This window comes from Silene latifolia, unplaced genomic scaffold (assembly GCF_048544455.1).
Source record: "Silene latifolia isolate original U9 population unplaced genomic scaffold, ASM4854445v1 scaffold_79, whole genome shotgun sequence".
Taxonomy (NCBI): Eukaryota; Viridiplantae; Streptophyta; class Magnoliopsida; order Caryophyllales; family Caryophyllaceae; genus Silene; species Silene latifolia.
In genome coordinates this window covers 2,088,475-2,105,270 of record NW_027413701.1, presented here as the reverse complement: position 1 = coordinate 2,105,270, position 16,796 = coordinate 2,088,475, and the positions used below count along the sequence as shown (strand labels likewise).

The following is a 16,796-nucleotide window of genomic DNA, read 5'->3' as shown; positions in this document are numbered from 1 at the left end:
ACATTCATTCCTAATCTCTGACTTTGTCAATCAATCGACAGCAAAGTTCTACCTATTATTTATTCCGTCCAAATCATTCGTTTACCCGTTCATTGTTTGTGAGAAATATATCAACAGGAGAAAGGTTGATTAAAGTCAAAGCCGGCGATAGATTTGGTGGAGTACTACTAAGTCATTGCACCTTAATGTGACTGGTGTTCCAATCAGTTTTTTTTGGTAAAAAATCATTAGAATCAAGGAGGAAGAAGAATCTCAACTGGAGTTCCAATCAGTACATACTGGTAATATGGTTCAGTTTTTTACTTTGTTCATGTCCTGTTTTATTAAATATGTTAAAAATCGTTCTGTAACAACAAACTCAACTGAAGATTGCTAAAAATCCATTTGATCAGATGTTCTCCTTGACTATTTCTTTTTTTTGGAAAACTGATGATCTTGGTTGCTCAGTTCTCAATAAGTTTATGTATAACGAGCATGGTTATCCCTTGATTTTGCCTGCAATTGCATTACATTTCAGGTAGAGTCCTGTAAAGACCATGAGACCACCTATGAAACTTGGTAAACGTCTAGAAGACCCAATATGTGGGCATTATTTGGATATGATCAGCAGTTTACCTGATGAACTGCTTGGTCACATACTTTCATTTCTACCAACTAGGTGTGCTGTGAGCACAAGTATTCTATCAACAAGATGGCGATACCTTTTTACATTGACGACTTGCCTTTCTTTTGATGATGCACCATGTTTTGGTCATCCGGAACAAAATGAGAGAGTAGAAGCAACTCGAAGGTTTAAGGATTTTGTTGATAATGTTTTGGAATTACACCAAAGCTCACCCATCAAGAAATTCAGTCTAGTCTGTAAAGGCACCTATAATGCTTCAGACTTTAATCGATGGTTTAGGAATGTATTACAAAAGGGTGTGCAACAGCTTCATTACGAGATTGCTGATCGTACTTATCGTACTTATCGTACTGATCGTATTGATAATGTGCCTGATTATGATGGCTTTTTCATGTGTGATACACTCGAGAATTTGAAATTTATAGATTGTGGTTGGTCTTATATTGAAATCCCTTTATCAGCCTCGTTGCCAAAACTGAAGATCCTTCATCTGGAGCTCATTGTATTCTTTGATTCTAATTCAATGGAAAGATTGCTGTCTAGCTGTGAATTGCTTGAAGAATTGACTCTCAAATATTGCAACTACGAAACTGAAGGTCGCGTAATTTATTGTACTGGATTACTCAAAATGCTAACTATAGAGCATTGCTATTTTTCGCTTGGTACATTTGAGATTGACGCCCCTAATCTTTCATATTTAGCTTACAATTCAAATATTGGTGTGAAAATTGTTCCGTCGTGGAAATATTCTTGCTCTTTTGTAAGGGCAGAGCTAGTTTTCAAGTGTAGTGCATATGATGATCTTGATAGGAATGAAGGTACAGTCGAGTATGAACGTGAACTCCTAAAAGCCGCTGCCTATAAAGCTACAAAATTACGTTTTGAAATGGACTCAGCACAGGTATATGTATTTGATTTGTGTTTACAACACTAGCTATTTACGGCTGACCCATACAGAAACTGCATAAAAAAAACAAGACTTCTAACTCACATTTTAAAGAATCACTTTATTAAAGTCATGTTACTTTGTTCCATGATAATTTGAAGCCATATACTCTCTCTGTCCCGGTCATTTGTTGTCCTTTTCCATTTTGGGTGTCTCATTCATTTGTTGTCCTTTCTATTTTAAGAATGAATTTGGTGAGTAATTTGATCATTCTCATTCAATTTGTTCCACTTGTCATTTAGTTATTGGCCTTCTCTATCCTTGGTCTTTGTGTCAAAACCAAAAGACAACAATTGACCGGGACAGAGGGAGTAATAGAGTATTTTGCTGTATTGAAAATGGAAACATATTTTCAGCGTTCTATTTATTAAAATTTGTCTTGGTACAGATTCTTCTGAAGCTAGATGATGACGAGCAAATGCCTGATTTTCATAACCTGTCAAGATTACACATTGCTGACTGTCGCTATGATGTGTGGGAATATGTAACTAGTCTGCTTGCCAAATCTCCTCAACTTGAAACTCTCATCTTTGAAACGGTTAGCATCAACCAATAACGGCTTTGTTAATTCATAACTAACCCAAATGCTTGGGTGAGACTGCCTTCCACATGAATATGCATGACACAGTTTTTCGTTGTAACCGGTTTTTAGTTTTTGTTTACCTTTTAGCAGTACCTTTCTCACTTTGTTAAATTTGTTTTCTAGGGCTTTCATTGCTGTCATTGTCCAAATGACTACTATCCGAATGACTGCAACTATGACTTAGTGTCACTTTTAGATATACCTCTAGATCCCTTTTCATGTCATGTCCAAGTGATTGAAGTGCGTGACTTTTGTGGGCATGATGGTCCATTGTTACTTATGGGGCATCTTCTTAGAAATGCGGGTGTCCTGAAGAGGTTGGTTGTTAATACAATTGCTGGTCTTGATCCGGAGGAGGAACTGGAGATTTGTAAGGACCTATTGATGCTTCCAAGGGTTTCAAGAGATTGTTGTGTAGAAGTGTACTAGGGTTTCCATTCTCTTATATTTTTTTTTTGGAAAGAGAAATGCTGGAAAAGAATCCGTTCTCTATTTTAAAGCTGTAACTGGGTTTTCTTTCTTCATCCCGATGATGTTAATGTTAATCGTGGTGGAGTTTCTGTAAGAAGCAGCTTGGGGGCACTATTGAATGTTGTAGCGGTTTAAAAAGCATCTGATTCAATGGCATTTTCTATAATTCTGGCAGTGTCTTTGACGAACTTAAGTTTATGCTCCCTCCGTCCCATTCATTTGCTTACCTTTTGTATTCTCTGTGAGGGGTATTTAATGAAAGGTAAATAAATGATTGAGATGAAGGGAGTACATGAGTAGGTCTTGGACCATTGAAAAGGCTGGCCGGTGGTAATTAATTCTGTTCTTATGCGGTCCTAGAGGAGTTTTGATGAAATAGAGTTGGCAGCCGAGTGGCTGGAACAGGTGGTGTGAGTCTGACTGATGGTAGAACAGCCGAGTTGACAGTCATCTCTCAGACTGACATAGCATTCAGGCCTGTTTTCGATTGTATCAGGTTTCGGTATGGCCTTTAGAAGATAACAAATTTGCCAAGGTAAGAACCTTTTACATTGTGAAAAGGCGGAGGGGGAAGAAATTAATATGTATGTGTAGTACTGCATGCTTATTATGTGAGTTTTCGACCACACAGTTGGATCTGAGTACTTGTTTTGTTGCGTGTTAGAGTTTCCGCCCACAGTTGGATCCGAGTAGGTTTCACCATAGCTGTGGACTTTCAATTGGTCTCCCTTGTGACGGGTTACCATTTGTGACGGATAATTTGTGAGTAAAAATGGTAATAAAATGGGTTAGTGGAGAAAGGGGATCACATGAACAGTGTTGCAGAGAGAGAAAAAGTAGGTACTTTGTGAGGTAAAATGGTATCCGTCACTCCAAAGTGACGGATAGTGCATGTCACAAATGAGAATTTGTGGAGGACTTTAGACATAGGTAAATGCCTAAATGGTAACAGATGGTGCTAGTGACAGATCTTGGTAACCTCTTTCTCTGTATAGATACTGTACTAAATAGCTATCTCAACCAATTTAGCCTTTTTGTGTATGCGCGAGGTTAGTACAGTACAACGTAACTAGTGTACCGTGAAAAATCATGGGGGGGTTAGTAATTTTTAAAATACAATTTATTTAATAAATTTATGAAATGAAAGTCAAAAGTTATATCTAATTAGTAATAGTTAAATTTAACAAAATAACTCAACCTTCACTATTCTTTCGAAAAGAAAAACTTAATCTTTTACTTTTAACACTAATAATCCAACTTTTGAATCTTTCTTATAAAAATGAGCCATAAATTAGAAAAATCTTAGGCAAAATGAATCTTAAACGACACAATTTATCTTTTATTTACGCAAGCCTATTTTTTTTTTTTTTGGTATTTCACTGCCGGTATTGTTTAAGATAAACTGACATTGATTTTTTTTTTTTTCTGTTCCGTTATTTTTTCGTCATTGTCACATGCTAGCATTAAGCATTGTTTAAGTATTATTTAATGTAGATAATCTATTATACACCTATATTATGGTTTTGGTCGTTTGTTCTTGTGACTTTTCTTAAGAAACTTTGGAGCTCTACAATTTCACCTAATTCTTCCTTAGTCCCCAACTACCCATGGATTTATTATGGTGAAACGTGAAAAATTTGAATTTGTAAATTTTTAGTGCATACTATATTTTTCAGTTCATAAATTATACCTTTGATGTAGTACAACTGTTTATGTAATTTTTGAGTTTTATTATAAAGTTTTTAAGTTTTGTTTTAAAGATTATAAGTTTTATTTTAAAAAATTTGAGCTTGTTCACTTAGACATTAAGTTAAAAAAATACAATATTGCTCAAAAGTATACATATAAATTCTGTTAATTTTGTGTTTTGACATTATAAATTAAAATATAACTTATAAATATTAAAAGATCAGAAAAAATACATATATGCACAGTTACTAAAATATTATGAAATCTTTTTAAGTAGTACTAAGATAAAATCCTCTAAACAAAAAATAATTCTTACATCTTACGTACTAATTTAAGTAGAAACAAAACAATTCTTAAACCATCCCCAAGCAGAAGGTCACCTTAATCGGGTCACCAAAATTTTTCCTTTTAATCGCACCTTATTAATCTTGACCCACTTTTACCCTCCCAAGCAGAAGGTCACGACCTAGGTCACCAACCCAATCATTTTTCCACTTTCCAACATTTCCAATCATTTAACACATTCACTACCCCACCAAAATCTCTCTCTTAATTTTTCAATTATTATTTACTAACAAATTTTAAATAACTTAATTTTCTAATTTTGTAAATATCGTAATAAAAATAATACTGCAATATGATAAATAAAAAAATTTGATGAATGTCTTTAATTAAAATAAAAAATTTAGTCCCGATGATAAATAGAAAAAAAAAAGTAAAAAACAATTACATTGATAAACGGTTATATCCAATCGAACGGTTAAAATTGAAGTACACCCGACATATATAGTCTAACCATCGTTAATAATTCAAACGATTATATTTGATGGCCGTAACCGAAATCGTAAAAATAAAGACACCAATAATAAAAATTGAAAAAAAAAAAAAAAAAAGAAGTTAGGTGGTTAACGTAACTTTAAGTCTTTAACCCACTACCCCCAAACTAATTCAACCTTATCAAAATAATTACTCCCAATCCCCAAAACCAAATCAAATAATCAAAGCAGATTATATTAACTTTTTTTACCCAAAATCTTCGTCTTCAACCCACTTTTTTCCCCAAAATCTTCAATTAATCATTAATTTGTTCTTCATTTTCTGGGTTTCCAAGATCCAAATTTTTCACAAAAAACGATTTATTCATCTATCCACACATTCATCTCACCAACCCAAACGATGTGGGTTTTATTTCGATGTGGGGATTAATTTTTTCGATCGTTTTAGGGTTTATTTTCGCCAGATTTAGGGATTAATTTTGGGATTAATTATTGGGATCAATTTTGCCAGATTTAGGGTTTATTTCGCGAGATTGATGAAGGTGATTTCTTCAGACGACTGGGTTTCACCATCAACAATCAGTTAACCTTCAAGGCTTCAACAAGTAGGTAAATCCTTGTTTTTTTATTTTCTTCCTTGACTTAGGTATATTCTTTTGATTATTTAGTGAAATCGTTTTTGCAAATTTGTTAAGTCTTTGATTTTGATTTTGTCGTCGATTTCAAAATAGGTCAAAATATATCAAGATTGAGTTCATTTTGCAAACAATTAAAAAATAAAACTTTTTTTTATATGCTCCTGTTTTTTTATTTCAATTTAAGATGTAATTCAAATTTAATTTATAAATTGTTTGGTTTTCTTTCTTCTTTTATTTTCCGCAGAAATGGCAGGGAGGGGCTGACATTTGCTTTGGTTTGTCCTCTTTAATTGTATCCAAGCAATCAGAAGCCGCCACCTACCGGGTCACCAACAACATTACCATTCTCAACTCAGGGTCACCAAAATCAACTTGTTAATCCTAGTTTAAGGAGTCATTAACGTGACCCGACAAGGTCACGACCCAGTTGGTGACCTTGCTTGGGGGTGGTCTTACCATTTTAAGTTATGCTCTTTAGTATATAGTGGTTTTGGTTTGTTTTTTTTTTTGTACAAATAACAAATCATAGACTGGCAAAGTGGCAATGGTTTTGTGTATTCCATGGGCCAAACAACCAAATTGGTAAAAAAAGTGGAGGTCATTTGCCAAATTGGCAAAAAAACTATAGATTATGACAAATTGCTAAAAAAAGTGAAGATTTATGACAAATTGGCTAAAAAACTAAAACATTATGTAATTACTATTCTTACAATTAAATTTGACCAAAGTAACCTTATCTAAATTAATGACCCAAATATACACAAATTGAAAACTTGGTAAATATGGCAGTACGAGTATTCTCGACACAAATTTTCATTTAAGACGGCACTATCCGTCTTAAGTATAAGAAGGATCAAGTATCATACCACTTGTGTATATATAAGACAAATATATTGATATTCCCTAATCCGTATGCATTTTTATATATACAAGTGATATTTATTTGACTCGTCTTGAGTTTAAGACAAACTAGTTTTCAACCCGTGCAATTTGCATGAGTATGAATTTATAATCACTGAAATCACTGCAAATATTTAAAAAATGGTAAGTAATATACATGGATATTTTAATTTGTAATTCTTTTATATATTGATAGTAGAATAAAACACGTGCTAAATTTGCAAGGGATTGAAACTTGCACATGTTTTAAATATGTGATAAAAACCCCACAAATTCGGTTTTATAACATGAAACATAGTATATAGTATATAGGAGTAGTATATAATAAATGCAATATATGGGAAATAATAAAAAGCAAACAATATAAATATCGCTATAAAATGGAAATAGTTATCAAATTTGAAAAGGGTTTACAATCAAATTGAAGAAACATAATTGTAGAATTAACGAAAATAGTCTATATCATTCCAAATGCCAAATGTTGGAAAATTTCATGGTAGACTACATTAGTTGTTGTATTCGAATAATTAAATCAGTACGTTCCGAACAACTTCGCAAATAACATCAGAAGAGACGTTATTTTGTAATTAATTCCGTAGTTTTCTCTGTGGGACCCGTATTTCCGGAATTTAAAAAAAAAATAAAAAAACCTTGCTATGATAACGTGGCTGCACAGAAATCCTTTAAATGTTCTTGTTTTTATTAAGATAAGATTTGTTTTCTAAACTGAAATAGAAAAAAATTACCCGCAAGTGTTAAAAGTCTTCGACAGCTTGTCAAGACCGTTTGGATGGTCTGCCACCTCATCAATCATTCCCCGCGAACGGGAAATGTACTCGTAGCATTTTTTGTTCACAACCTGAAAAAAAATTCAAAACTTTAGGGTTAAAGTTATGAACGTTAAAATGAATAAAATAACGAAATTGTTAGAAATTAATAAAAATTAAAATTTGGACATACCATGAAGTCACGGCTAACAATGGAGCAGTATTGGTTCTTGGGAACCAAATCCACCGATCCCAAGACAGGCGCTGAAGATGCTAGTGCCCCGTTAACGACTTGAGGATATTTCAACCTAAATCAAGTCGTCAACACTGTAAAAGAAAAAATAAAATATAGAAAATCAGTTAATAACAAAATTTGTAATACAATATCAGAAACAGAAAATTAAAGAAATTAGATTATATTATTTACTGTCGGCGTAGGAACCCCCGAACACTATTACGGGGGAGTACTGAACAGACCACTCGGACTACAATTTAAGGATGATGTTAGCAAAGTCTGCTAACGACTGCTGGGAGGTAAGACTGCCCCTTGCGTTCGGATCCATCATTGTCGCGTCGATGGATCCAAGGGGTACTGACTTTCCATAGAAGCGATTCTACAAAAATTATTTATTTATTAGCTGAATAACAAACAAGATTAAGGAATAATTAAAAAAAAGACTACCATCCATGTCTTTGTACTAAGATTTAAGATATCAGGTAACATCGTAACAGTGTAGCACAAGACAACATGAAGAGGAAGTTGACCCAACAATAATAGAACATAAGACAAGCTTGAAAAAAGAATCAATTAGTATCTGTAATGCAAATTTAAGTTGACACTAGTTTTAATATATTAACGGGTCTAATTTAATGCAAGTAAAATATGAGTATATGTTATATAATTAAGTGCATTTTAATAAAAAGAATTGAATTAATCTGATAGATAAATTAACAAGTCATTTAAGATTTTAAGATGTACTCCCTCTGTCCCGGTCATTTGTTGTCCTTTTCCTTTTTTGGGTGTCTCAGTCATTTGTTGTCCTTTCTATTTTAGGATGCTTTTAAATGGTTCTATGACTATACTACCCCTTGAAAATACTTTGGAAGAGTCTGAATGTTTTCCATTGGAACTAATAATGTACGGTATACAACATAGAGGCCTACAGAGGGAGGATTTGTTAGAAGCAATTCTGGTGGTTAGTTTCATTCAAGATAGGAATATACTTTGGAGGGCCCCACTTTTTTTAGAGAGTTAGTGTAATACTCCGTATTTTAGTTGGAGTACTCGGTCGAGTGTGTGTTACTCGGCCGAGTGCACTTGACCGAGTAAACCGGTTCAGCGAGTTCGACGGTTTATTTTATGTTTTGGCCAAAGGGTTTTTGTTTATAACAGTTACATGCTTTCTAAAATCATTTTAACATTTCTAAAACTATTTCTAAACCTAGAGAGAGGGAGAGGAAGAGTATTTGTCGAGTCCTTCATTTACTTGAAGATTTCTCATCGATTTCAACCTAATTTGATTTCCCTGTTTGTAAGTCGATTTCATTCAATTATTTATACTATTTTAAATTCGTTGTCTTCGAAAAGTTTGAGAAGAGAGTCCTGTTTATTTGAAGTCTAGTTTATGCATACCAAATCTCGTAGTCAAATTCCTTATGGTTTGTCCTAGGTGATTTATTTATGAACATGTCGCTGAAAAGTCCGCGAATCTGATTTGGTTGTGAAAAATGATATGAAACCCTAATTTATATGTCGATTCAGTTTTGGGGCTTTTTTTTATACATCATATTTGTAGAGTCTAGATGACAATATGATTTGGAATTTCTAAAAAAATAATGATTGAAACTCGTTTTATGAATCAATACTTTTTATGCGACGGATTCTGTCAGCTTTTGGAAATCAGTCTGAAAACCCTTGATAAGTTTGGAATTTGAGAAAACTTCGTTAGATATAATTTGTAGCTAAGACTCATGGGGTTCCAATCCAATTGGCTTTGCATCCATTCGATTTTTATGGAAATAGTTATATATTTTATACCGAGTCTGTCATGTGCTGGAAAATCAGGAAAAGTCGTGTTAGTTCTTTAAGTTGATATTCCTATTAAGTTATGATGAGTCTAGGTTATGTGAATCATTAATTTATTGAGTAGGTGGTAATTATATATAATTATGTTATGTAGGTGATGGATATGTGAAGGATCATAGTTGATTGCTTGTGTGTGCTTGGATTGCGAAAAGGTAGGGTTTCCCTACTCAGTACTGTTAATTGATTAAGATTGTGTTTGTTTCATAATTGTTGTTATCTGCTGATCGTCGGAGGATGGGTGTTGTGGTGACGGTGGTGATGTGGTTGTGTTGTGACGGTTGTGATGCTGTGGTATGTGTGATTCTGGTGGAGTCACTTGCGGGAGTGGCTTCACACCCTGGTTCGCCCTCCGTGGAACCCGTCACGGGAGGGGATGTGCACATTAAGGGACAGGGATTGTTAGTCGCTCGTTGATGAGCTGGACTAGGTGGGGATGGGCTGCGGTCACCCACTGGCGGCGAGGATTACCTGTTGCGATGGGTAATCTGGCAGGGCTACACACTTCGGTGCGTAGTCGGTTACTGTGTGAGATCAGGAGACCGGGGACGGAGGATGATCAGCCGGTTGCATTGTTTGTTTGTCTTATATTGATTGAATGGTACTGACCCCGTTGTTGTTTTGTAAAACCTGCGGTGATCCATTCGGGGATGGTGAGCAGACTTGACAGGTATTGCTTTTGGTGAGCTTGGGCGGTCATGGGGAAGTCGTCACCACCAGTTGTAGTATCACAGTTACGAGTCTTAGTTATGATTTTGTAGTTGTTACCAGTTGAATTAATTTTATCGGTAATTGTTTTGGTTTTGGTTGTTGTAAACATTAATACTTTACAGTACTTCTAATAAATGTGTTTAGGACGGACGCTTTTGATATATACTAACCTCGGGCAACCGAGATGGTAACATCCTTTCATGTTAGGGTGGTCCTGGTAAGGCACTTTGGTATGAGGGGGTGTTACAAAGTGGTATCAGAGCCGAAGATTCTGGCACCTAAAACTAATGAACCCAATGAACTTAGGGAGTCTAAATAAAATGAACCCGGGGAGAGTTGTTTGGAGCTACCGCAAAGACTTGGGAGACGTCCCGAAGTCGCATTAAGGCCCTTACGATCTCAAGCCGGTCACATGGGGGGGACAGTTGTGTGTCGAGTCATGTGTGTGAAGTACTTGTGGCATGAGTATTGTGCATGGTTGAATAGATGACGAAGGCAGTGGAACGTGATAGTTGTTGAAAGATGTATCGAAAATTTGTTGATGTTAAACTTGAGCATGAAATATGATTGGCATGTTAACTGTTTATCATGTGGCTTTCAAAAGGGTAGTGGTACATGACGTATGAACATGATGTTCTTAATGTTTGTTTGTTGATAGTAGCATGTGATTAAGGTCATGCATCTATATATATGAATGTCATGTTTAATTTTCATGTGGGTATGATAAAACTTCAGCTATGTACTGGTTTCTTAAAGTATTGAGTTGTTTTTGTTGCCTTATGCATGTTCAAATTGTATTGGTTTAGAAAATTTGATTTGTATGAAGATCGATTACGGAAGGGTTGTCTTAAAACTGTCATAAGTCGAGTTCTAGAAATGATATTTCTGTAATTCCAAGTTGAGGTGATAGCTTGTCTTCTTACGATTCTAACGATAGGTCACACGCCCCAAATGACCAAGTAACGAGTGAGATATGACTGTTTTACGAAAACTGGACGTTGCTGAGAACTGTGCATATACTCGACCGAGTAGTCCTTACTCGGCCGAGTATCTTTCATACTCGACCGAGTAACCCATATTCGGCCGAGCAATCTTTCTGTGATAATCCTGTGCAGCTTCTGGAGTCGTGAACTCGGCCGAGTAGTCTCACTACTCGACCGTATGTCCTGTACTCGGTAGAGTACGTCATGTACTCGACCGAGTTTGTTTTACGTGACCGAATCTTATGACCAATTGTAATACTTGATGTTAAGTTTGTTACTTTGTGTTTGATAAATGCTTGGTTAAGTACCTGGAAAAGACATGTACAATAGCATAAAGGACTACAAAGAATAAAGCTTGAAAGATGATTTATTTCTCAGATTATGCCTCTTAATTGTTTTTGCTGCTAATTTATACGTGATTAAGATATGTTATCTAAATTTTTTTTTTATATGTGTTAGTCTCGTGTCTTAGCTCTCATTTGCTGCTGGTTTCATGCCTATACGAGTTACGGATTAAGAAAAACAAATATTTTATTTGAGTGATTTTTGAGTGATTCCAACTCTCCTAATTAGTAGACTCGAAGAAGTTTCCATATTGATAAACCTCACCTGATATGGATGTGTCATTAATGAATTATGATTTTTGCAAGTTGACCTTGAAACGTGACAAATTGCTGATAACAATATGTTTTGACCCGTCAGTTTGGGAAAATCCTTATAAATTGATTATTTGTGCATTGGACCTAATTTCAACTCTCCCTATTCCGTGGCTCTCTGTATTTTCTAAAAAGTATAAAAACTCATGTATTCGTTAAGTTGTTATTTATTGGTGATTCTGGAAGTTATAGCATGCTTTATAGTGCCTGTGAATGTGTGTTTGATGATAAGTTTCTAATAAAGGTTATACTATGAATTTCGAAGTCTTAGTTTCTATGTTTTGGCAACATGTTTAGGTGACATGAGAAGTAGCTGAACCTATAAGTCTATGTGGAATAAGTGATGAAATTGAAAGATTGGGGGGTGTCGTGTCTTATATGTCACTTATTACATAACGATGTCTGCAAATAGCATGAACATGAATGATAACTAGGATTGATTAAGTGGATTGATTGTTTCACATATTCTAGATAGTAACAAGTGTGATTACGTGCAAGTAAATTGTGGTTACCTAAGTTAACGAGTCTGGTCGAGTCAAATATATTACATGGTTGATTATTATATTATCGGCATAAATATGGGATAGAACACAATAGGTGTTCAATGAATCGTTGTAGAATGAGGTAATTCATATAATAGTCCATGAGTAATGTACGATGAGTTAATGGTGTTAGTAATTATCATGTAAATTGGAGTAGACATACAAATAAGAAGCTAATATGTTGAAACAGAAGTATTAAGTGATTTATTTGTATAAGATTAGTCTAACATGTCTAGAGATATGACAATATATGGTTGACGGTGCAAATAGATGGTTTATGTGATAATGTAAGCAACTGAATGATAGTTAATTGATGGTAATATATTGGTGTTGAAGTGTGCACTTTCTTTTAATTTTGTGATCCACATGAGTTGACATAGAACATGTTATTAATAATGATGCAAATGATGATTGTCTTAGTATGTACTGTGCTTGTAAACAAGTGTGTAGTAATAATTCGAACATGTGCGGGTACCGAGTTTGAGCATGAGGTGGAATTACGGGTTATACATGTGTAATTGATTCATGTGCATATTTTAATTTATTTGCCAAGTAGTACTAATGTGGATACAAATTTGTGCGTAATAGCGAGAATTAGCAACTTATATTATGTATGTACAACTTAATGGAAGTAATAAGCATGAGTAACGATAAGATGACTTTTGTTGTTTACATCCCTTGTACATTCTTGATAATTGCGATGAAATTGGTAACTCTGCCGGAAAGCATGATTAGTAACATAATAATTAAGTCAAACATGTTCGGTTAGTTGAACTAGTATAACATTGATATGTAATTAAAGGTTGTGTTATTTCATGTGTTTATTGTTCGATTATATGTGCATAAACAGTGATTTAGTCTCGTCCTTTTGGTATTTTTAGGCTAAGTGAGTTTTGGCTTGTATTAGGGATTCACGAGTTGTTACTGAAATTCGACATGATTTGATGATTTACAATCTCTTAGGAACGGGTTAAATATGACAGATGAGCGCAAATATTGACCTTATGTGGTGAATTGTGGTTTGTTATATCGTAAAAGATATTGGTGGTGGATCACTAAACCCCGGGGTCTGTAGGTATATGAGATGAATAAGAAACTTCGGGACGAAGTTTGTTTTTAGGGAGATGTAACGTGATACTATGTTTTTCTATTTGGTTATTTGGATTTCCATTAGTAATTAGTAATTACTACTTGAAACAATGCGGTAACATATTTATTATATGGAATGATAGCTTCCGTGTGTGGTCGAACTATAGTTATATATGCTGTTTATATGTTTTATTTAGAATTGTATAGTTGCATATGTTGTTTATATGCTTTATTATGAATTGTATTTGTATGGAAGGACCGTGATATCGCGTGGCCTGTGTGGTTTTATATGAGTTAGGTTACGGGGACGTAACCTTCTTTTATGGGGGATAAAATGTGACAACCCGAGTTTACTCAAGTTTATATGAATTAGCATAGATTTTACTAGTTATGCATATGAGTTATAATATGTTCATTATATGTGATGTTAGGCGTCGTTGTTTGTAGTTGGTGCGAACTTCAGGGACGAAGTTCTTTTTAAGGAGGGAATACTGTAATACTCCGTATTTTAGTTGGAGTACTCGGTCGAGTGTGTGTTACTCAGCCGAGTGCACTTGACCGAGTAAACCGGTTCAGCGAGTTCGACGGTTTATTTTATGTTTTGGCCAAAGGGTTTTTGTTTATAACAGTTAAATGCTTTCTAAAATCATTTTAACATTTCTAAAACTATTTCTAAACCTAGAGAGAGGGAGAGGAAGAGGATTTGTCGAGCCCTTCATTTACTTGAAGATTTCTCATCGATTTCAACCTAATTTGATTTCCCTGTTTGTAAGTCGATTTCATTCAATTATTTATACTATTTTAAATTCGTTGTCTTCGAAAAGTTTGAGAAGAGAGTCCTGTTTATTTGAAGTCTAGTTTATGCATACCAAATCTCGTAGTCAAATTCCTTATGGTTTGTCCTAGGTGATTTATTTATGAACATGTCGCTGAAAAGTCCGCGAATCTGATTTGGTTGTGAAAAATGATATGAAACCCTAATTTATATGTCGATTCAGTTTTGGGGCTTTTTTTTATACATCATATTTGTAGAGTCTAGATGACAATATGATTTGGAATTTCTAAAAAAATAATGATTTAAACTCGTTTTATGAATCAATACTTTTTATGCGACGGATTCTGTCAGCTTTTGGAAATCAGTCTGAAAACCCTTGATAAGTTTGGAATTTGAGAAAACTTCGTTAGATATAATTTGTAGCTAAGACTCATGGGGTTCCAATCCAATTGGCTTTTCATCCATTCGATTTTTATGGAATTAGTTATATATTTTATACCGAGTCTGTCATGTGCTGGAAAATCAGGAAAAGTCGTGTTAGTTCTTTAAGTTGATATTCCTATTAAGTTATGATGAGTCTAGGTTATGTGCATCATTAATTTATTGAGTAGGTGGTAATTATATATAATTATGTTATGTAGGTTATGGATATGTGAAGGATCATAGTTGATTGCTTGTGTGTGCTTGGATTGCGAAAAAGGTAGGGTTTCCCTACTCAGTACTGTTAATTGATTAAGATTGTGTTTGTTTCATAATTGTTGTTATCTGCTGATCGTCGGAGGATGGTTGTTGTGGTGACGGTGGTGATGTGGTTGTGTTGTGACGGTTGTGATGCTGTGGTATGTGTGATTCTGGTGGAGTCACTTGCGGGAGTGGCTTCACACCCTGGTTCGCCCTCCGTGGAACCCGTCACGGGAGGGGATGTGCACATTAAGGGACAGGGATTGTTAGTCGCTCGTTGATGAGCTGGACTAGGTGGGGATGGGCTGCGGTCACCCACTGGCGGCGAGGATTACCTGTTGCGATGGGTAATCTGGCAGGGCTACACACTTCGGTGCGTAGTCGGTTACTGTGTGAGATCAGGAGACCGGGGACGGAGGATGATCAGCCGGTTGCATTGTTTGTTTGTCTTATATTGATTGAATGGTACTGACCCCGTTGTTGTTTTGTAAAACCTGCGGTGATCCATTCGGGGATGGTGAGCAGACTTGACAGGTATTGCTTTTGGTGAGCTTGGGCGGTCATGGGGAAGTCGTCACCACCAGTTGTAGTATCACAGTTACGAGTCTTAGTTATGATTTTGTAGTTGTTACCAGTTGAATTAATTTTATCGGTAATTGTTTTGGTTTTGGTTGTTGTAAACATTAATACTTTACAGTACTTCTAATAAATGTGTTTAGGACGGACGCTTTTGATATATACTAACCTCGGGCAACCGAGATGGTAACATCCTTTCATGTTAGGGTGGTCCTGGTAAGGCACTTTGGTATGAGGGGGTGTTACAGTTAGTTTCCCGCTGGAACATTCACGAGTGGAAGGTTAAATTGGTATTTTTAGTGGTTTTCTTGGTTTTTGTGTCAAAATGAAAGGACAACAAATGACCTGGACGAAGGGAGTATATATTTAATGAACATAACATAATTTTAATATTATAGATAGATTAATAAAAAGTGCAAGAGAGATATTCTACTCATAACATAGACAGAAGTGAAAATAACGCTATATTATCTGGACCATGGTAAATCAAACCGTCATAACTATAAAGCCCAACAAAAAAATGGACATTGAGCCTAATAATAATAATAATAATAATAATAATAATAATAATAATAATAGTTCCTGTTTATAATAAAAAAATAAAAAAATAATACGAGTAATAATTTTAGTTTACTAATAATAAATTAATTAAACTCCCAATTTATATGATAGTAGCATTCTCGCCCATTTTAAGAGTAAGTCAATTTATTTCTTGATATTATTTTACTTAATATTTACATATCTTTTTCTTGTACATAAGGCCCAATTAACCCTTCAATTTCAGCCTCAGTTAATCTAGAAGCCTTCATATCTACATTTATTTCCATTATTTCGTCATCCAAATCGATCCCACTTATACCTCATTCACCCTAAGATTCCGGGTAAACTTATCTACATCCTTCTGCTCTCGTAACTCCACCACCATCAACTCTGCTACATGCACAACCTTCCTCTTCTCATCAACACCTCTTTTTGTCACTACGCTAAACACACCGACCATATATGATGGCTTCGTTATTGTCACGACAGCCTCCTTATGACAAAAAGACCATCGCCGCCGCCCTAATCAGTCACACTCAATAAAAATCACCACCTTCATATTTTATGAAATTCATCAATATTAATTACATAAATGCTTGCATATCTCCTTTTATGGCTAATTAATGATTAATGATTACAAAACTAAAGAGGAAAAATCAAATGAAAAAGTTAAATATTTGTCTTAAAATATAGACATTATTGTAAATTCGTAGATCTCGTGTTAATAGCTTGCGATAATTCTATTAAATTTTGTTTTATTACTTT

The 16,796-nt window shown here is 34.8% G+C and overlaps 2 protein-coding genes across 2 annotated transcripts; one reads left to right on the top strand and one right to left on the bottom strand.

Annotated features, from left to right (window-relative positions):
• The first annotated feature begins 197 nt into the window (after positions 1 to 197).
• LOC141640362 (F-box protein At4g22280-like) lies at positions 198 to 2,791 on the top strand. Its single transcript, XM_074449167.1, has 4 exons — positions 198 to 281; positions 518 to 1,526; positions 1,960 to 2,109; positions 2,278 to 2,791. The coding sequence occupies exons 2-4, from the start codon at positions 537 to 539 to the stop codon at positions 2,581 to 2,583; spliced, it is 1,446 nt and encodes a 481-aa protein (XP_074305268.1). The 5' UTR covers positions 198 to 281; positions 518 to 536; the 3' UTR covers positions 2,584 to 2,791.
• Positions 2,792 to 7,370: 4,579 nt separating this feature from the next.
• Positions 7,371 to 16,491, bottom strand: LOC141640421 (uncharacterized). Its single transcript, XM_074449225.1, has 4 exons — positions 16,351 to 16,491; positions 7,885 to 8,009; positions 7,589 to 7,703; positions 7,371 to 7,487 (listed from the first exon to the last, which is right to left on the bottom strand). Exons 1-4 carry the CDS (start codon positions 16,489 to 16,491, stop codon positions 7,371 to 7,373), a joined length of 498 nt encoding a protein of 165 aa, XP_074305326.1.
• Positions 16,492 to 16,796: the final 305 nt, after the last annotated feature.